Below are 22,255 nucleotides of genomic sequence, written 5' to 3' on the forward strand. Positions count from 1 at the left end.
AGCCCGGATGCAAGTGCCTCACCTTCCCAGTCCTAGCTACAGTGCTTGGCTGCATTTAAAAATATCCCATTAAGGAAGGCGAGGGGGTGGGAACTCAGCAGGGCAGAGGGGAGGAGGGAACTGTGTTAAAAGAACTTTAAGGTTGCAACATGAAGCATTCCGAAGTCTGGAAATGCCAATGTCAGAATGAATTTGCAACCCATGTCCCTCCCCTGCACTTTCCTTCATGTTTTCACTTGCTAACAGTGTTAGGCAGGGATGGCAGCAGCTGCTGATGATTGGCAACTTAATCTCACTCAGGCTCCTCTCTGCTCCAGCTCTGCAGACAGACACAGAGGGTATGTCTACACTACAATAAACCCACCCTGGCTGGTTCAGGTCATGTGGCTCAGGCTGTGGGGCTATAAAATTGCAGGGTAGACATTTGGGCTCAGCCTCGGCTCTGGGACACTCTCCCATTCCTCCCCCCCCGATCTGTGGCCCCGCAAGGGGAGGGAGAGTGGAGGTTGCTGCTCAGAGCAACACCAGGCACCGATCTCTGCTGTCCACTTGTGTCTCCCTTCCTGTCCTGCTTTAAAATAGACAGATACTTCACTGTTGTGACAAAAGCAAGCTCCATGGAGTACCTTGAAATGTCGTGTGGCCCACGGATAGAGAATCGCTATGAAAAGGCACTATGGTATAGAATCTTCTGTGGGGCAATGTTAGCAGTGCTCCCAAATTAACTGCTATATTTATGGCACATCGAGTACCCGGCGCTTTTGGGGCATGGTTTGATAACATGTGAGACAAATGGTTTTACCGTCTCCCCTGAGAACTAGTTCCATGTGGCCAATAGGAGCCGTTACAAAGCCATTGCAGCTGTTGTGCTGCTCTGATGGGTATGTGCTATTATATATCCTTTCAGCACCCTGGGATTAAACTGTTAGAAACAGTATTCATCTGGATCTCCAAAATCTCAAAGAATTATAAGTGGAACTACAAGCCCTTCAAGTTTTTATTTTCCAACTACTAGGCAATGCGTCTTTATGCTCATAAAGCATTTTTATAAAGAGTTTCATTGCTTTTACGATATACAGGATGGACTAGCAGCTAAGAAATGAAACAACAGTTCTGATTTCAGTGAATCCCACGTAGCATAACAGAAATAAGGATATTCCAGATGCTAACTACATAATTTATCTTTCATAGTATGTAATTAGGCATAATAGTGTGTCTAATTTTCAGGTGGTAATAGCAACGTATGCTAGTTTTCTACCACTGCATTGCATGCTAAAGCAATACAGTTTTGCTAATTGGCTTGATTTTGCAATGTACTGAGCAACCTCATATCCTGTTGACATCCGCTTGGGATTTGTGGGTGCTTAGCCTCTCACGGGATTGGGTTTGTTTGTATGCACATGTCATATTTTGACCATGCTTTCCGGGTAACTTCCTTTTGCAAACGAATCTGTAGGAAACACTACCATAAAATCAGGTCAGATAATGAGCAATGGAAAGTAAAACCACCATAAGATAAAACAAAAGACTCTACAGAGCTGAAGTCTGCTGATATGCATTTATTCTACTGACAGCGAATTCTGTTGCTGCATAATGAAATACTGTTTGATATCCCTAGAGCCAGATGTGCCCTGCAGTTGCTAATGGACATTTAACATTAAATATGAAACCCATTTATTTTCTTTTAGTTGTACTTTAGATTTAACCAGATGTTTTACTAATTTGTGCTTCTAAAATGTCACATACTGACAAGCCATCAAAATTAATTACATCTTTATAAATCAGCCAATTATTAACAGCAAATGTTGCATTGCAGTTGATGGTTAATTCTTGCCTTGAAATTGAAACTTAATATATTTTTATAGTACAGATAAAATGAGTCTTGGACAGGATTCCTCTTATTCAACAGCTTAGTACTGTGTGTAGTGGTTGAAAGAATGAGCAGCCATTTGAAATGTGTTGATTATCTGTGGTATGCAGTGTTGTTGTAGCCCTGTCGGTCCCAGGATATTAGAGAGACAAAGTCGGTGAAGTAATATCTTTTCTCTCGAGAACTTGTCTCTCTCACCCACACAAGTTGATCCAATAAAAGATATTACCTCACCCACCTGGATTATCTGTGGTGTTTGTTAGCAGAAGCCCCTGGCAAGGAAAAGAGGGTGACATGACAGAGGTGGAAAATAGATGCAACCACTCCTCTGCTATGGGCCTGTAAGGGTATGTCTAGTTGGCAGCAAACCTCCAAGCTTGGGTCAACAGGCTTGGGTTAGCGCGATCAGAGCTAGCTCTCTAAAAATAGCTGTGTAGACAGCACTTTGAAGCTGTGTAGACGGCACTTTGAAGCCCACCCCCATGCCTAGGCTTCAGAACCCAACCTCCAGCCTGAGCTGTCACCAAAGCACTGTCTAGATAACAATTGTTAGAGAGCCACTGTGAGCTCTGCCAGCCCAAGTCTATTGACCCTAACGGCCCAGCTGTGTCCAAACCGGGGCTTGCACTGCTTATAGAGGGAGTGTGGCCGGAGGATGCCATATTATGCACATCCACTGAGCAGTCTCATTCAGAGATGGTGCATATTTCCTGGAAGCACACAGGATGGTCATTATAGGCAGAGGTGATGTTTTGTGGTTTTGTTTTAACGTTTTTGCAAATACAGTTCAGCTGTTTTCCAAACTCACGGGGAAATGCATTGTTTGGCCGGTGTTCTAAAATTCACACAACTGTCTGGGGAAAAGTTCTAGTGCTTCCATGTTTCAGAGCAAGGATATGAAATGTAGCAGGAGGGTTACCATGGGGACAGAGAGAAGCCTTGTGCTGCACCCATGAAAATCCTGAGCATGCTGCATTGTGGAGCTGAGCAGGACTTTTCCTGCAATTGCTTCTCCTCCCTGTCGGGAGCCATTCTGGTACTGGGCACAAGAACTGAAAGCAGTGAGACTGTCCTGTGCTTTCAGTTCTCCCCCTGCTTGATCCCAGGCAGCCGTGGTGTCTTTATAAAAATAGCAATTGTGTAGCTAAAGTGCATCATAATGCATATGTACAATGGGGCAGAGTTAAGTTTCTACAAGCAGCCTTAATTCTGACCTTTCCTAACTTTTGTGTGCTTGACTTTGCAACCTTAACAATATTTTAATGTAGGGGTTTTTTTTGTGTGTAATTTATATCCTTACGCAGTTATTCAATTAACACCCTACTGCCCTTTGTTCAGCGTGGTATTTAGCTTCCTTTTTACTGATTTTTATTACATGTGGCTAAGCTGAGTGGGAACATAACATCCCTCTACATATTCTCCCTCCAACCTTCTCTCTGGGCTGTTCCCTTTATGCCTTTTTTTTTCATACCACCCTTACATTTGGATGAGCCTCCTAATTAAAGTTCATCAAGTATCCTCCTTTCCCACCCCCACAACTCTCCTGAAGGCTTCCTTGTATTGTGCAGCATTCCAGCTCTGAATAACACACTCCACTGCAGCCCTGCTCCTGCAAGCCGTTAAGCACACGCATAAGCGCCATCACATTAGGAGTCCCATTCAAGTTATTTAAACAAGGGTATATGATGAACATTAGCTGGGGTGAAAATCACGTAGACCGTGATTTCGATCTGGTGAGATTGTAGAATTATTTCATCTCTTGCGATTAAAATGTGCAGACTTCACAGAAGTGTGTGTGTGTGTGTGAGAGAGAGAGAGAGAGAGAGAGAGAGACTCTCCTAGGACAGCTCAGCTATTTCAAGGGAGAGGAGTTGTCTGATCATCCATTCATCCTGGCTCTCACTGTAGCTTTCCCTCCTGACTTTGGCGGGCCACTTGACTTTCCTGCCACAGTTTTCCCATCTGTAACATAGGGACAGTCCTTACTTACTCATCAGAGCCCGCACTCCAAGCCAGAGACCTCACCCGCCCCCCCGCGCCCACCCAGTGAAAATGAGCAAGTGAGCGAGAGTGGGTGAGAGCAAGTGACTGAAGGAAGGGGGATGGAGTGAGTGGGGGCGGGGCCTCAGAGAAGGGGCGGGGCAGTGGGCAGGGCAAGGGTGTTTGGTTTTCTGCAATCAGAAAGTTGGCAACCCTAGATCAGACTCTAGATAAACATGTGGCTTTTTTCCCATCTTTGCACCACTGATCTCCCTAATGACATTTTAATTGAAATGAATATGGCACTAGACACTTGAGAGAGATGGCTTACTGCTGTGTCATAAACCACCATCTCGCCCTCCACAAGTTTAGAAAATGTAGCTTCTTAGCCCCGGTCCCATTATGGTAAGAAGGGGCTGCTGTTAACTTTTAGATTAATTTAACGAAACCGTCTCCTGTTCCTTTTCAGTGCGGCCAAGTTTCTGGACAAAAATCCATTCTCTGTCAGCGCTCCAAATCCACTGCTTCCTTCTCCCGCAAGTCTTCAACTCGCTCAGCTACAAGCCCAGCTTACCCTGCACAGGCTAAAATTGGCTCAGACAGCAGTCACCAGCAACACAGCAGCTGCAACTGTTCTGAATCAAGTTCTCTCCAAAGTGGCCATGTCTCAGCCACTGTTTAATCAATTAAGACATCCGTCCATGATTAACACTCCCCAGGGGCATGCCGGAGGACCTCAGCAAGGACCTACGATTGCCAATACTAGATTTCCATCTAGTGGAATACCTTTTCCAGCACAGAATCCAGCTTTAGCGGTACCAGGAGGGAGCATGGGGCCTGTTGGGAACATACAGAATCAAAACCCAAATGCTATTGTCATGCACCCCTTTGGAGGTGTAATGTCTCAGACATCCAGCCAACCAGCTGTAGTTATGAGTCTCAATAAGACAGGCCACTCGTCTGTTGCGGGAGGATTTTATGACTACAATAAACAAAATGTGTCTGCCCCTCAAGCATACACAGCTGATGCAGGCCAAGGCAATCAGCACAACTTCATGACCAGTGGGTCTCACTCAGTCTCCTCCTCCTCAGGAGGGGTACCCTATGAGGGTCAATTTGGTCCTTCTGGCCAACTAAAACAAGACAATCAGCCTGGATTTCAGAAAGACTTCTATGGCCCCAGTTCTAAAGGACAACATCCAACAGGAATACAATCTTTGGGTTTTTCTGGTGAGCCACAGATGAGTGCTCATCAAACTGTGAGTCAGAAAGGAGAAGCAGGCCCTGTGGTACATAACACAGGTGCAAATAGCCAGTGGGAAAACACTCCTAATTTCTCCAGCCAGAACAAGGCTGACCTCATGGTCAGTGGCAACTTGTGGCCATCCACAGGTCAGCAGTATGAAATAAGAAATGAACTGTACAACCCTGAAGAACCGACACCTGACACAAAGTTTGGTGCTGGGACTACACTTCCTTTCCACAGACTTAACAATAGTAAACCAAGTTTCAGTAGTTCCCGAATGAGGCAGAATGAGGAGTTGACCACAAAAACATCTGATTTGTCAGTGAGATCACTTCAGCCTCATGAACTAAATGACTTTCACGGCATAGCCCCTCTTCACTTCCCACACATCTGCACAATATGTGACAGAAAGATCTTTGATCTAAAGGTAAGTGATTCTACTCTGCAGAGTGATTCAACTAAATTCATATTGTGGAGTTCTCTGTTCATATTGTGTCACTAATATCATATTGAACTTGCTTACTTTACAAGTAAAAATGACTATGTTGGCTTTTAAATACCAGTCCCGCAAACTCTACCTAGTCTCTGAGAGTCAAGATGGGTTCTTTCCTCCTTGTGCATCATCACTAGTAATAAAGATGCTGCAAGCTAAGTTATGCTACTTGTGTAACCCCATCAACCTTGACTGGAGTTACCTGGGTGTAACTGAGGACATAATTTGTAGAGTTGACTGGAGGACAGCAATTCTGTTTTGAGGCAACTTTTGAGGTCTTGACATTTGCTTTTGTTTCATGCTGGAACAAAAACAGAACATTTTTATGAGCAGGGTCGCAGTTCTCCAAGGTGCTGAGAACCTTCAAAATGTATGGACACTAACGGAATTTGATGGTACTGAGCATCTTGAAGGATGAGGCCTTCAGCTATATTAACTTAACTGATTTAATACTCATAAACTTAATTGCTTGAGAAAAGTCATGCATAGACAATTTTCAGGAGCTGGAGTCTTTTTAACATCCATTTATAGTATTTTACTTACAAGTTGCGAATTGATGTAAGCATGGAATGAAAGTCCATGTAGAATTAGAATCATTCCATTTAGTACCCTTCTTATACAGTAAGCCTTTTTATTCTTACTTACCTCATGAATCACACCTCAGATTCTCTTGCCAGGTTTTTTCCATGAACTATAAAGTTAAATGAAACTACTAGTATATGAAAATAAGCCGATTTCAAAAACAGCCTCTACTGTACACTTATCAGTCATGTCCTGTTTATTTCAACATAGGACTGGGATCAGCACATTAAAGGAAATCTTCACATCCAAAAATGTATGGTTTTCTCAGAAAAGTAAGTACTGTTTCAGAGATCTTGGGCCAAATTCATGCTGGTGTAACATCACTAACTTCAATAGATTTATACCAGGGTTGAATCTGGGCCTCTGAAATTTTGACATATTGTGTTTGTTATGTTCCTGCTTCTTGAAGTAAAGCTCTCTTTTCCCTTTAAAGCACTGGCATCCGATGTGTGTTAAGTTCACCAGAGGCAGCGTTGCATTCATCTCCAAATAACACATCAGTTTTCAATCCTTCTGGCGTCGAAGGTGAGTTGTTTAAGTATTCATTAATAATGCGTATGCAAATTAAAGTGAAAAAGAAAGTAATTTTATAATGAACACCTTTTTTTGTAAAATTTCATCCTAAGTGGTCCCTTTTTAAGCTTTCTGTGCTAGGAGTTTATGGAAGAACTAAAGCCAAGAAAGCGAGATTGTACCTTAAAGTATGAATTTGTTTTTCTTTTCATTCGTGTTTTTTGCTGTAGTACCACACAATCTATAGTTCTGTGCAGAAGCGTGAATAATAATTCTGATGTTTTTAGAAGCAGTCTTTTAAAATTAGACATGTACATACAGCCAATACAAGGTTTTCACTGTGTGTGTACAATCCATTATTTAGATTACCCATCGAATGCTGGCTCATCTTATACTACTGTGTCAACAAGAGCCTTCGGTCAGCCAGGTCCTACATTTTCTTCCCCTCCATCTGGAGTAAAAGTGAGTATATAAGGCAAATAATCTCTTCTTCCTTGATTTAATTGCAGAAACAGACTACGCTTACTCAAATCAACAATGAACTAATTTTAAGGTCCCTTTTGGATAAGCAACTAAATCTTCAGATCTTTATTCAGATTTGCCTGTACCTCCTACATGTTTCTGGTCTTGGTTGAGTCGGGACTTTCTTACACATTTATGGTTATTTTTGTTGTGTGCCCCAGATGAAACCTGGAGTGGATGAATCAGGAGAATGGTTTTCTGAATGTTTTCAAACCCCAAAGAGGCTCAGGTCCAGTTTGAGCTTGGGATGAAGATCTGAGTTAGTTCTTATCTTATTCAAAATGTTTCACCCATCCCTATGAGCAACATGTAACATGCAACATGTAATTCTTTTGATAAAGTACTTTCTAGCAGTGGTGTTCAACCTTCCCCACACTGGGACACCCTCTTATTTAGCAATATGGGAAAGGCAGGATGGGTGCAAGTCCCTGACACCTGTTTACTCCCCGCCCCAATGGTTACAGCCCCCAGTTTGGGAACATGTGCTCTATAGGACTAGTTTTCTGTTAGTTAAACTTTCTGTGCTACTTGCTTGAGCTAGTGCCATTAGTAATGTTTCAGCAAGTTCACATCCCTGTTCACCCTTCCATGATTTCAGGTTGCAACTCTTCCCTGCATTCATCATTGTTCCTCTCACATGCCAAAAATATTCCCCTGTTACAGTCTCACCCGGGTCACCTGAACTTTTATCCAAGTGGATAAAAAATTGCAAGGGTTAAATACAAACAAAAGCTAAAGTTGAAACTGATTTTTAAATTTAAAAGGGCTAATAATAATAATGATAAAAATATAAAGAGATGGGAGTTAAAGCTGAAATATAGAAAAGCTCGGGTGAAAAATAGGGAAGTCAAAGGTTCACTTTGGGTGCTGCTGCAATATAAATAATAAATAAGATCCAAATGTGTTTTTCTGTTCAGCTTCTTATGCACTAGTCTATTGGGCATTATGGTGTCAAAAGCATCTTGGAAACCCAAGCTGATTCTGTTCCCATCTCGCCCCTATTTGCTTTGAGTTATCACCTTCGGAAACATCACCCTGTTTGTTTTAATATGGTTATTATTCTTCTGTGCTCTCATTTTTCTCATGCCATGGATGTTCGGAAATTCATAGATGATAAAACTAGAAGGGACCACTGTGATCATCTTGTCTGACCTCCTGTATAACACAGACCATAGGACTTCCCTGAATTAATACCTGTTTGAACTAGAGCATATTTTTTACAAAAATCTTCCAATCGTGATTTAAAAGTTATCAGTGATGGAGAATCCACCACAACCCTTGGTAAGTCGTCCCAATGCTTAATTACTCTCACTGTTAAATTTGTGCCTTATTTCCAGTCCAATTTTGTCTAGCTTCAGCTTCTAGCCATTGGATCGTCTTATACCATTGTCTACTAGATAGAAAAGGCAATTTTCAAATTTTTGTTCTGTATGTGGGTACTTACAGACTCTGATTAAGTCATCCCTTAACCATCTCTAAACTTCCGTGAGTCCTCTTTGAGTCTGGGATGAAGATTTGAGTTAGCTCTTACCATATTCAAAATGTTTCACCCATCCCATGTTTTCTTTTAATCATTCTCATGGCTCTTCTCTGACCCCTCTCCAATTATCAACATCCTTCTTGAATTGTAAACACCAGAATTGAACACAGTGTTCCAGTAGAAGTCATACCAGTGCCAAATACAAAGGTAATATCACCTTCCTATTACTACTCAAGATTCCTCTGTTTATGCATCCAAGTGTCGTGTGAGCCTCTTTTGGCCAGAGCATTGCACTGCAACCTCATGTTCAGCTGAATATCTAACATAATCCCAAGTGAATCACTGCTTCCCAGAATAGACCCCCCCATTCCTGTAAGTATGGCCGGCCTACTTTCTTTGAGCATAGATGTCCAACTTTACATTTGGCCCTATTAAAATGTACATTGTTTGCTTGCACCTGGCTTACCAAGCCATGCAGGTCACTCTGTATGCGTGACCTGTCCTCCTCATTATTTAGCACTCCCCCAATCCTTGCGCCATCTGCAAACTTTATCAGTGATGATTTTATTTTCTTCCAGGTCACTGATAAAAATGTTAAAATAGTGTAGGGCCAAGAACTGATCCCTGCAGGACCCCACTAGAAACACGCCGTCTTGATGATGATTCCCAATTTATTATTATATTTTGAGATCTGTCAATTAGCTAGTTTTTAATCCCTTTAATGTGTGCCATGGTAATTTTGTATCATTCTAGTTTTTTTTTAAACAAAATGCCATGTGGTACCAACTCAAATCCCTTTCAGGAGTCTGAGTAGATTACATCAGCACCATGTTTTTTAATCAACCAAATTTGTGATCTCATCAAAAAAAGATATCAAGTTAATCTGACAGGATCTATTTTCCATAAACCTATATTGAGTGGCATTAACTATATTACCCTTCTTTATCACTTTATTGCTTGAGTCAACTGTTCATTATTTTTCCTGGGATTGATGTCAAGCTGACAGGTCTATAATTACCCGGCTCATCCTGTTTACCTTTTTAAAATATTGGCACAACATTAGCGTGCTTTCAGTTTGATAGATTCATAGACTCTAAGGCCAGAAGGTCCCACTGTGATCATCTAGTCCATGTCAGTTATCCCTACGCACATCACAGATCCTATTACACACTCAATAGCCAAACTCCCATTATCGTTGTTTGCCCAAATATAAACAAAAACTGTGGGGGGCTGATCCTTGTACCTCCAAGCTCTGCCTCTTCAGCTTAGAGTCCCCCTGTTTTCTGAGCTGGGAGAGAGGCTTTCACTATTTGCAATAGGCTGCCTTGGTCAGCCTTACATTGATAACAATCCAGTTTTGTCCCAGTCCCAGGATTTAACCGAACTGTTTCCATTCATTTTTGCATTATTGCCCATCTCCCTCTTTTACGAACCAAATTTATCATTTGTTGCAGTCGTTCCATACGGTCACGAGCCAGGTTTGAATCCTTTCTTGCATCATACATATCAGACACAGAGCTGTAATTTACAGGGCTCATGGTGATCAGCTTCCATCTTCCTCACTCGCAGCTGCTTCCTCTTCTGGTGAACTGCTGCCTGAAAAAAATTCAAGTTCTGTAGCAATTTCCACAGCCCCTCGGTGTGTCTTTGGCCTCCTTTTGCTGATCTTGATCTGCAAGTCCAGCTGAGCAGCTGTAGATTGGTTCATTGCCAATCTATCCTGGAAGGCCTCGGTTGTATCCAGATAGGCCAGGAATACAGGTTCTCTGCCAGTTCAGATGGGGTTTCTTCTTTCCCTCTCCTTCTAGCTCTGTAGCTGTGCCATGGCCAGCTTAAATTAATGGCTAGCTCCAAACCGCATCTCAAAGGCTTTTATTAGGTCTGGATAACTCCATCTCTTTTCAGGGCATAAATTCTGCAGCACCATCAGAGGTGGGTAACCCAAGTTGGCTGCTTGTAAGCCCCCTTTCTCTCGTTCTTCCAAGCCATTCATTTGAGCTATCATGTTGACTTGAGCCAGATATACCTCCCAGAGAGTTTTTCCCTTTTGCATTATTTGAGCCGGGGGATACATTTGCACTGCAGTGTAAGCCCAGGGTTCAAACTCAGGTGCAAGCCTATGCCCCCATTTTCCACCTACATACCAATTGCACTAACCCAGAGCTTGGACACAGAGGCCCAGGACCCAATGGGGGTTGAAGGTCCAAGCCTGAGGCAAGTCAAGACTAGGGTTCAAATCCTATTGCTTTTCAGCGAAGATGCAGCCCCACTTGACTCCTGCTCTGGGAGTCTGCCAAAAGTATCCCACAATTCCACAGGCGGACTTTCTTTGTCCTCTGGACAGTCAAGTTCAGTAGACAATCAGATTTTCCCACCCTGCACCACAAACAAAAGTCTAAAGCAGCCACCTTCTTGGAGGGCGCTAGGAAGTCTGGTTGGACTCGGTCCTACATAATGCAGTGTAGATGCTGGAGCCCCAGGTTGGGACTCAGAGATCAACAGTCCCTAACCTGGGGTTAAAAATGAGTATAGACACTCCAGCCCTAGGTTAACACATTCAGGGTCTGCTAACTCTGGCCCTCTGCGGGTTCCAAGAGTGGTAGAAAACTGTTGTAAATGTCCGGTCTTACCCAAGTCCTCTGGCTGGCTCAATTCCTCATCCAGAGGGGGATGAAATTTCTGTTTCTGATCAGCTGTCAGAGAGAGGAAAGCAGTGCTGAAAAAACTTAAGGGAGAGAGTCCTCATGCTCAATTATGGGAAGGATGGAGAAAGTATATAGTGAAGCTAAGAAATGAAAAGAGATGTAATAAACATACAAGAAAAGTGTTTAAGGCTGGTGAAATAGCATTTGGCTAGTACTGTTTGATGTATTTCACACAGGTATGCCTCAAATAATTTATTCAACAAATTTTTCATGGTATTTGACCAGATCTATAGGTTAATTACATGTAGAAATGGATTGTAAAGAAAGTTGATTGAAAATGCTGCTGAAAACCATACCTAATCAACAGTGCACAGCTGTTTCTTTAAATTGTAGGGTATGGATTTGGCATGCGTGACAGAACAGGTATTTTTCATCCTCATTGACTGACTTTATCCTCAAACTAGTAGGAGAGGGAAATCCATCAAGCCCTGTACATTCTCTGTATACCATCTGCTAACAGCTATAACAAAAAAATAATTTCACAATATCTTTGTTTATATGAATGTTGACTATTGAAGTTTTAAAATAGTGATTGTTGCCTGAATGCTTGAATTGGTAGAAAGTTTTTTACCTAGTTATGGAATTTAGATACTGATCTGAGTTCGGGTTCTGAGCTACATCAAAGCTCAGATGGGCCCACTTCTAGTCACAACCGCACACAATTACAGAGTTCACAGGAGTGGAAAATACAAAGCTATCCATCTGCCCAGGTTTGCTCGACAAGTTCATGAACCTTCGTAACTTTTCAATTAACACAGTCTGCATTCGTGACAAGGCCCAAACCTTTCTGAGTTTTGCATGGTTTCAAGTTGCATCTTTCCAAAAGCATCACACACAGGGCTATTTTAATATATCTCTATAGTGACTGTGCCTGCTAAAAGGAACATACAGCATCATATTATCCTGAAATGTTGGCAGTGACAACCTGTTCATCGGCTTTTAACAAAACAAAACAATTATCAAGGGGTAGAGAGTGGCTCATGAAACCAAAATAGCACAGCAACACAGCCCCAGCTCTGTCCTGCCACCAAAGTGCAAGCTTCTGCTCAGTTCCAATGTCAGTTTCAAAGGGAGATCCTGTCACTCAGGGAATGTCTAGACTGCCACCATGGAGTGTGATTTCAGCTCAAGTACACATACCTAAGCTAGCCTTAATCGGCCTAGTTCAGGTCCTAGAGCACTGAAGCCCTGGCAGCATGGGCTAGCCAGCTGAGTAATTCCTCAGAGTCCCGGGTGAGCTTCTACAGTTCATGCTGAAGCCCACTGTGGCTTCACTAGTCTGTCACCAGAGCTAGCTGGATTAAAGCTAGTTTGGGTATGTCTGCTCAAGCTGCAACCAGACCCCATGATTGCAGTGTAGATATGCCCTCAGTCAGGAATGAGACTTGGGCTTTCCTGAAAATTCTCTGGTAAATCAGAATTGCTGATCTTGAATTGGACCTTGTTGATAGAAGATTGTAAGCTCTTTGAGGCAGGGACTGTTTCGTACTATATATGTGTGCTTGTGTGCATAGAGCATCTAGCAGAATGGGTGCAGGTTAGGGCCTTTAGGCACTAATGAAATACATATACTAGCAAACTAGAAGGCAATACACCATACCTTTAACATTTAACATAGATTCCAAGAAAAATTTCTGGCTGATCAATATGATGCAAGTCTTTTTTATCAATATGTCTCATATAAATAATACATAAGACCTCAAGCTTTTGAAAAAACTAGGATACAGGCACTTGACATCCATATTAGGTTAAACAACATTGGATTATCACTGAAAATTTAAAGGGAAGTATATTTAGATTTAAAAAAATGAATACTTCTCATAGCAGTTTTGGTCCCTTGGGCATGTGTCTACAATATGCCAAGCATCCTCAGCTCCTGTTCCCTTCGGCGGGAGTTGAGAGTGCTTAGTACCTTGCAGGATCAGGCCTTTAGCTCTCTGTTTGCTGGAGAAAATATCTGGCTTTTTGAACTTGGCAGTTGTTCAGTTTTCATAATGCAAAAGGATCTGCCTAGAAAAGCCAGGTATTGCAAAGCTAGTGCATTTGTAAAACGTCTTGATTTTCATTTCTGTTCTAACGACAAAGCAATGAGTGACAATGAACAGATTAAAGGAGCTCTCCATTCTGGAGGAAAGGTTACTATGTGTTCAATAATTCAATGAATATTATTTGACCAGCACTAGTGGTAAGATATAGAATCGCAATAACACTCATTTCCCAGTGTCTAGGCAACCTAAGATACAACTAGATAATAAATTGTGCACTGTACAGTGTCTCATATTTCACTGCAATGGAAAACAAAAACAAACAAATGATAATATGTTAATGCATGGAGGCAAGGTAATGGGTCAGAGGTGCAAATTGGGCAACATTAACTTTCTAAATTATGAACTCAGGTGACAAGCCAAACATCTGTGGTGGCTCCAGTGAACTTGATTGTATTAGCTCAATTGATTTGCACCTTTCTTTGAACTGCACATTCTAACTGAAGGCAGAGTTACTTCTCTGGGAAAAATCTGCCCTCACCGCATAGCAAAGATCATAAGTCCTCCAGAGTACATCCCCAGTTATCTCCTGAGTGAGAGGTCTTCCGAGTAGCATTAGCTGGGTTACATTACATACATCTCTCAACATAGCTCGATGCCTCTTTGAACAGGGAGTGTAAAGCCTCTTTTCCACGTAAGGGCGACAGGAGACTGCTTTGGAAACTGCCTCAGCATTTCAGAATAGATTTCCACTATCTCGACGCGATTACCACTCTGCCAGCTTCAAATCTGTGCCAACCCAATTAGGGAACTCTGTTTGGTGTCTGTGTCAGTGTTCAGAAGGGGCCCCGAAGTGGAAACACCGCAGTATGTTTCATTGTCACGGTGGAAGGGGGAGGTTGTAGGTTCTGCAAAATGAAATACATGTGACTGCCCTAAAAGTTAAACAGGGCTCACTTTACTTCCTGCATGATTCAGTCTAAGTTAGACAGCAGGATTTAAATGCAGCCCAGGGTTATCCGATACCTCATTTGTAGTCCCATCACCTGAACTTATTTCTATCACTGTATAATGTCCTGAGATGTCTTGGGTCTGATATAGAACTATAAGGTCGAGAACATTTAAAAGGAAGGAAGTTTGGTTTTAATTTTTTTAGTGCTGATTAGAAAATCTCATTTGTGCAAAAACCTACATAGTGCTGTATTATCAAACCTTCTATACAACTATGTTTATTCCTCTTAGTTTCCACAAAGCAAATCCACCGCGGGCCGAGTAGTACACATCTGCAATCTCCCAGAAGGAAGCTGCACAGAGAATGATGTCATTAATCTTGGACTTCCCTTTGGGAAAGTCACTAATTATATCCTCATGAAATCTACTAATCAGGTATTTTGCCTTTTGTGCCATTGATTGAGATGTATTAATCTTTGTGTAAGGCAGTTTCTTCGTAACAGAAGCTTGAATATGCAAAGTATGTGTAACCCTTCTGCCAGGCCAAGTTGATAGCAGCAAAGGCCGGGTTCAGTACATAGGGGTCCCCTCCCAACAACGTAACACAAAACCAGCTCGAGCCCCCACTGTAGGCTCAAATGGTCAGGGTGGGTGTGCCTATGCAAACAAGATCAGCCCCTGAAGTTCTTTTGCACAACTCGCCACAATTCACCACCAGATGTCAGGGTAGAGCTCATCCTGACTCTGCTTACATCTGCTATTAAGGTACAAAGAGGTGTTTTTTAAAGTGTGATCAGGGTTACAAATGTGTCTGTAACCCATGGCATCTCTGATTGCCTATTAACTGGCAAAAACAGGTGAAAACTTTGTATTAATAAGTGAAACATTTTTGCAAAAATGATTCTTTATCATTTCAGAAATTGGAACAATTTTGACTTGTCCTAATACCCTTAGTAGCCTCCTCTGTATTTTCATCGTGCTATTTATTTTTTCTACTCATCACTGCAGAGCTGATTTAGCCATGGGAAGAATGAGTTGTGTTCTATTCTGCTTCATTCATCATCCACTGTAGCTAAGTACTGGTTACAGAATCTTCATTTTTGGTGATGCAGAAAGCAAAGCACAGCCTGGATTTTTAGATCATATGTTGAGCTCATAATTCTGGCTGTCAGCAAAATCTTATGTTATATTTAAATTGTAAACTGATCAAAATTATATAGAAGTAAATCACTTAAGTGGGATATGTATGATTTTATAGTCTTCTCATCATAACCATACTTTAAAATGCAGTAAATTTACATTCATGAGTTTACACTGGCCACTTAATAAATATATTTTTATTTAAATTGTTATATATCTGCTTGTTAACATCACTCTGATTTTTAATTCTTTCTGGCTTTTGATGGTGACAGACACATCTCCTAAATTTTTGACATTTGATTTGTCTTGACTATCAAAGTCTGGATCCTGACTGAGTCTGCAAAACTCAGTTGGAAATCTTAAGAGCAGCACCTCTCACAGTATTTCAGTTCCTCTGCTTCCTTTCACCAACTAACCATGAAGTTCGAAGGTGATCAAAAAAAGGGGAAGAAAGTGAATTAACTTTTTCACATGCCAAGAAAGATTTAGTTAAAGTAATTTTTATTTTTTGTTAAGTGGTTTCTTCATCTCTGTTTTTAGTAGGGTCTCATCTTTTATAATTGGCAATCCATTTTCTTTTAAATAAATGGAGACTGATCAAAATACTCACGGTTACAATTTCAGTTCCAAAGCTGAAAAGCTACCTGGCTCTAAGATCAGAGGGGTAGCTGTGTTAGTCTGGATCTGTAAAAGCAGCAAAGAGTGAATATCCACTTCGTTGGATGCATGTAGCCATGCATTTACAATTTACTATCACTATTACTTAAAAATATTATGAACTAAAGTTGGTGTGCCACATTTTTCTCTTTCATTGCATATTGTCTAGCATCCACCAGCTTCTTCTTTTTTGTGATAGGCCTTTCTCGAAATGGCTTACACTGAGGCTGCACAGGCGATGGTGCAGTACTACCAAGAGAAACCAGCTATGATAAATGATGACAAGTTACTCATTAGAATGTCTAAAAGATACAAGGAGCTTCAGCTGAAGGTACACTATAAACATGTTCTGGATTGTACTATAACTCCGAAACCCATCTAAAATCCTCTGCTAATCACTGATTTTTACTTACCATAGTAAGAATTTAAAAAATGAAATGATGGCAAATAAGTTAACCAACATATGCTAACAAGCCATGTTTACTTGACTGTTTGGCTTTCTTCTTGTATTTGAGTTATTTGCAGAGATTCTACTTAATCTGATTGTCACACCATTAATTCTAAACTCCTTCCCCAGCTGTCTTATTATGGCCAGACGTTGGTATTGCTCAGTCTAACGAAAGCCTAATATCCAGCCACGCATGAAACATTGCAGACTCCGTGTGGTGGCAAAAATAAGAGGCTACTGTTCTTTCTGTCATTCTTCAGATATGATTTACTAAATACGGCTTCACTAATTGTACCCTGGAGCCATGCTACAATTTCCATGTATAACTATGGTGGCAGTGCTGCCTTAAACATTTTTATCAGCGGCTTGTTTTCTCTCTCTGCGGATGATCTAACTGAAGTGCAGAATCTGGCATGGGGAATCAGAATGCCGAATCATCATTCAGCCTTTGGCCTCTCTACTGAGAGTGTCATTGTACTGATTCCTGTACTCTAAAAACTGGACTGAGAAAACCTAATGCATTTCACATATGCTACCAACACTAAGGGAATAATTACTTTCATGATGACTAACCTGGGAAGGAACTAGTGATGTAGAGGTGAAAAGTTCCATAGCTCATTACCCACTCTCTGAGCCACATAGCATGTGGTTTCATTTCACTGTATACAGGCTGAGTTGTGTGTATGTTGTAGCATTGGTTTGGGGGTACACTAGTGAAGAATGATGGTCAGTAGTTAGGGCACAAACCTGGGACTCAGATGACCTGGGTCCCATTCCCTGCTCTACCAAAGATGTGCCAGTCTCTGTGTGCCTCAGTTCCCCATCTCTAAAATGGGAAGAATAGTTCCTCCCTACCTCACAGGGTGTTGTGGGGACATATACATCAAAGCTTGTGAGGTGCTCAGATACTATGGTAATGGAGGCCTGGTAAGCATCCAAGGTAGATAGATGTTGAATGTGAACTACTCAGAAAACTCTAAAAATGTTCAGCGGTTCCAATTGCATGCAGCCTTATGGCTCAGCGGTTCCTGAGTCTTTCCCTCAGAGGTGGCAAAAATGATTTTTTTTTAATCCAGGAAAGGGTGGCTTATACTGCTCTGAACTGCTTCCAGTGCCCATATGACTATATTGTTCAGCTATTGTTGCTGTTAGTGTTTGAAGAGGTATGCCCACTTTGATCTGCTGTAATACGTTTTTTATAAATGGTCTCGAAAAAATTTCACCGGTTGAAATTTCACTTACAAGCTTTCCTTGCATTTTTTACGTGAAGCTCCCATGGCTGCACATGGTGTTGTGTGGCCATGCTCCTGAATGGGCTAAGCAGTGAAATTAAATACCACACCAATCTATTCCTAGGGAGGCAGCAACATGAATGACACGTCTATTTAATCCATGTTTTAGGCTAGTGGCCTAATTTGCCTCATGTTACATGGAGATTCCTAGCAAATATTCTATAGTGAATGCCCAGAAAAAAGAGACTGTCTAGTGTTCAGGTCATATCATATAAGCCAGCAAATATAAAGATACAATGCTGTAGTGCCAGGGTAGGCAACCTATGGCATGGGTGCCCAAGGCGGCACATGAGCTGATTTTCAGTGACACTCACACTGCCCGGGTCCTGGCCACCGGTCCAGGGGGCTCTGCATTTTAATTTAATTTTAAATGAAGCTTCTTAAACATTTTAAAAACCTTATTTACTTTACATACAATAGTAGTTTAGTTATATATTATAGACTTATAGAAAGAGACCTTCTAAAAACATTCAAATGTATGACTGGCCCGCGAAACCTTAAATTAGAGTGAATAAATGAAGACTCGGCTACCACTTCTGAAAGGTTGCCGACCCCTGGGGTAGTGTAACAGGTCACTGTTTTCTATCAGTACAATTTTAATGCATCAGTCACCATGCTACCAACTTTAGAGAAGACTGTAGGAAACACACTGTATCAGAACATTTTTCACAAGTACACCTCTACCTCGATATAACACTATCCTTGGGAGCCAAAAAATCTTACCGCGTTATAGGTGAAACTGTATTATATTGAACTTGCTTTGATCCACCAGAGTGCGCAGCCCCGCCCCAAAGGAGCGCTGCTTTACCGTGTTATATCCAAATTTATGTTATATCGGGTGGCGTTATATCGAGGTAGTGGTGTAGTGTCATGAAATGCTACATGGAATGTCACTTCATAGATGATGTTGCACGTAAAATAGCTTAGAGACATATTGGATTCTAAACAGGTATCTTTTGTTTTGCTTAGAAACCAGGTAAAAATGTGGCAGCAATCATCCAGGACATCCATTCTCAAAAGGAAAGAGATATGTACCGTGACGCCGACAGGTAACTCATGATGTCAGCTGGGCATACTTTGTTTTTAATGACTTGATTCAGAGCAATATAGAAAGCAAATTCTGTACATTCTGAATACTGTGCCATTATCCTTGTTGATTTAGAGGGTCACTGGCTGGTTTGGAAACGGGGGCTTGATAACTCTGCTGACCGGCAAGCAGGATAATCACTGCATGTCTATTAACTTTTCTGTCTTAATTCTCTCTTATGTTTTGGAAGTCTTTTATATTTCATTTCTACTGCTTGGAAAAAAATGCAAATGGATACAATGGTAAATCATAGAGCCTGGGTAATGAAACACGATGACAGATGGAATGATTGTTATGAAAGAAAATGATGTTTTTATTATTAATTGCTCATTATTCTGAGCATTGCCCATATGCTTGGCATGATGTACAAAACACAAATTACAAAGGATTCCCTTATCTAAAGACAGACAGGCTAAATGCACTGGAAGACCCAGAGGAAGGAGACACATTAAATAAAAAATTATTTGTATATATTTTGCATACTTTCCATATCTCTCTTTTCTGTTGTGTGCAGTTATGGGCCTTGCGTTATGAGTAGTTCTGTAGGAGGGATAGTCACAAAGTGAAACAACTTTTAAAACATGAAAATTCAGGGTAGATGTGCCACTTCTTATCACCTTAGTGATGTCATGGATGCATAAATGGCTTGTATTAAACATGTCATAGGCTTTAGAAACTGACCCCTTGTGACACTCTTAAGGAAGAACAAGTGTGTTCTCTCATGACAGATTCTGTGTGGATGTTTTGAAAATGCTGTGAGTGTTAGTACAGGCCTAAGCAGGCTCCAGCACATGCAAGGGAGTGATGCATGTGCAAATGGGTACATGTGCAAAATCTGTGGGTGCAATTTTTAAGGTTGGTTTGTTTTGGCCTTAGTGTACAAACCCAGTATTCAGTATGGCTGGATCCAAACAGGTTAAAGATTCCCTAGATTTTCTCCAGACAGAGAGGATTAATTGTGTGCTTTCCTTCTGCTGCAGGTATGGGACTGAGAGGCCCCGGTCTCGCAGCCCCATAAGTCGCTCTCTGTCACCAAGGTCCCACACCCCGAGCTTTACTTCCTGCAGCTCACCTCGCAGTCCGTTGGGTGCCAGCAGGACAGACTGGGGAAATGGAAGAGAGTCGTGGGATCAGTCCCCTTACTCCCGAAGAGAGGAAGAAAGAGATGCAGCACTCTGGAGAGAGAACGGGGAGGAGAAAAGGGATAGGACTGACACATGGGTTCACGAGAGAAAATATTATATACGGCAGCTGGATAAGCTAGACTTAGATGGACGGATTGAAGGAGCCAGAGGGCACAGAGAAAAGTACTTAAGGAGTGGTTCACCCAATGCCCTTCATGCTGTACCTGGATATAAGAGCAGGGAAGATGACTATTACAGAAAAGCACCTAAGTCAAAATCTGATCGATACCAAAAGCAGCTGCAGGATGCTCCCGTGAAGTCTAAAAGAAAAGAGGCCAGGTTAAGAGAGCGCAAACACTCTCACTGCGAGGACCTAGATAAGGAGGAAACTTCCGAACAAAGGCCCAACAAGATATCTGAAGGCAGCAGGCAAAAGCAAAGTGATAGATATAAAATCAAGAAAGCTGATAAAGACCCAGTTGCTGCTGCTGCTGTGGCTGAAAGCAGTGACCCGAAGGAAGGCAGCGCACCTGAGAATGAGGTAACAGGGAGCTTCTTTGGTTAGAATAGGGGACACTGTGTAAAAGTGAAAAGCTGTCATGCTGGAGTAATGGCTTTTCTAATGGGCTCATAACTACTGTGATTGCTGTGAAGCTAGTCCAAACATGTCCTTTGTCTGCTTGTTTGCAACGAAACTGCAGTGATGTTTGCAGGTAAAAGGAATGCATGCAAAATGTTTTGTTTTGCTCCCCTTTCAGCTAGCCAGCAACTCTCTTTCTATACAGCCACCTGCGATTTGTGGAGCAGTCAGCGTGGGAACGACCTTTTACTCTTGTGACTCAATTTTCTTGGTGTTGTAGGCACAGCAATTGGTAACTTGAATTTGTAATTCCCTACCTTTGACTGTGACAATGAATATTACTAATTTCTCGCTTCATGTAATCGCCGGGCAGGGACTCGTTATCCTCTCTAGGCAGAAGCAGTGAATCAGTTTGCACGTTACTTCATAGTTTTAAATTCCTTAGCAAATTTTGCTGGTAGGTAAAGTTACAGTCTCTCTGGGCTTGATTCTCCGCTTGGATGGAATGGAGATGAAAAGCTTCATGGACCCGGTAGCAGCTCCTAAATTCACAGCCCATGCTCCGGGCTGCCCTAACCTATGCCCAAATTCACGGTTCACTTTGGTCACTTTCATGGCCACAAGGTCTTAAAATTGGTCAATTTCAGATATTTACATCTGAAATTTCAGGTGTTGTAACCATGGGGGTCTTGATCCAATGGGCGATTGTGGGGGCCGGAGGAGGGGGTGTCCCAAAGCTGTTGAAGAGGGGCTGCAGGATTGCCATACTCCCTTCTGTGCTGCCTTCAGAGCCCATCTCTGAAGACAGCAGCTGCGGAGTTTCCTGCAGCTGGAGGGAGTTCCTGGAGGTGGGTCTGATCTTCCCAGTGCTTCTGGAAGTGAGTTGTGGATATAAGTGAGTCGTGCCCCAGCTGGGGGCTCCTAGCTGCTAGTCAGGGCCAGTGGTGGATTAATGTATGGTCCCATGGGGCCCGTGCCCAGGGACCCCAGGCAATTTGAAAAATGGGTGCCTCAGCCCTAGCAGGAGCTGCGAGGGCAGCAGCCCTGAGCCCCGGGCACCCTGAGCCCCGGCTGGAGTCACGGGGATGGGGGGAGCCCCGAGCTGGGCAGGAGATGTGGGGGATGGAGCTATGGAAAGTGGCAGCCCCCAGCCCAGATCCCTAAGCCCAAGCAGGAGCCACAGCCAGTAAGCTCCCAGCCCCCACAGGGGCAGTGGCAGGTGAATACCCCAGCACTAGGGCACCTCAAGCCCAGGCAGGAGCCACAGGGGAGGGTGGAAGCCCTGGAACTAGGGTGCCCTGAGCCACAGCAGGAGCCGCGGGAAGTGGCAGCCCCAAGCCCCGGCAAGAGCCATGGGGGGCGGCAGTCCGGAGCCCAGCTCTGGGGCTGCTGCAGTGCAGAAGTGAGAGTTTACCACCCTCACTTCTGCGCCGCCTGTGGAGGTGGGTCTGATCTCCCCCCATAACAGTTGTGCAGGGGAAGAACAGGTCCTGTCCCTCCCCAGCCTGGTTGATTTTGGGGAGATCGGATTTTATGGAGAAGAGCTTATTTCATGCTCCATGACATGTTTTTCACATCCATGAAATTGGTAGGGCCCTAC

At 42.5% G+C, this 22,255-nt stretch overlaps 1 protein-coding gene across 8 annotated transcripts in view; it reads left to right on the forward strand.

Moving 5' to 3' along the window:
• RBM20 (RNA binding motif protein 20) overlaps positions 1 to 22,255 on the forward strand; it is a 163,430-nt gene that overhangs the window by 119,770 nt on the left and 21,405 nt on the right. For all 8 annotated transcript variants that reach the window (XM_039481670.1, XM_039481676.1, XM_039481672.1 and 5 more), the window contains 8 exons: positions 4,320 to 5,523; positions 6,382 to 6,443; positions 6,605 to 6,696; positions 7,049 to 7,146; positions 14,619 to 14,762; positions 16,324 to 16,455; positions 18,834 to 18,913; positions 19,932 to 20,616. In XM_039481670.1, coding sequence (XP_039337604.1) covers positions 4,320 to 5,523; positions 6,382 to 6,443; positions 6,605 to 6,696; positions 7,049 to 7,146; positions 14,619 to 14,762; positions 16,324 to 16,455; positions 18,834 to 18,913; positions 19,932 to 20,616 — 2,497 coding nt within the window. The remainder of the gene's footprint in view (positions 1 to 4,319; positions 5,524 to 6,381; positions 6,444 to 6,604; positions 6,697 to 7,048; positions 7,147 to 14,618; positions 14,763 to 16,323; positions 16,456 to 18,833; positions 18,914 to 19,931; positions 20,617 to 22,255) is intronic.

This window comes from Mauremys reevesii, linkage group 7 (assembly GCF_016161935.1).
Source record: "Mauremys reevesii isolate NIE-2019 linkage group 7, ASM1616193v1, whole genome shotgun sequence".
Lineage (NCBI taxonomy): Eukaryota > Metazoa > Chordata > Testudines > Geoemydidae > Mauremys > Mauremys reevesii.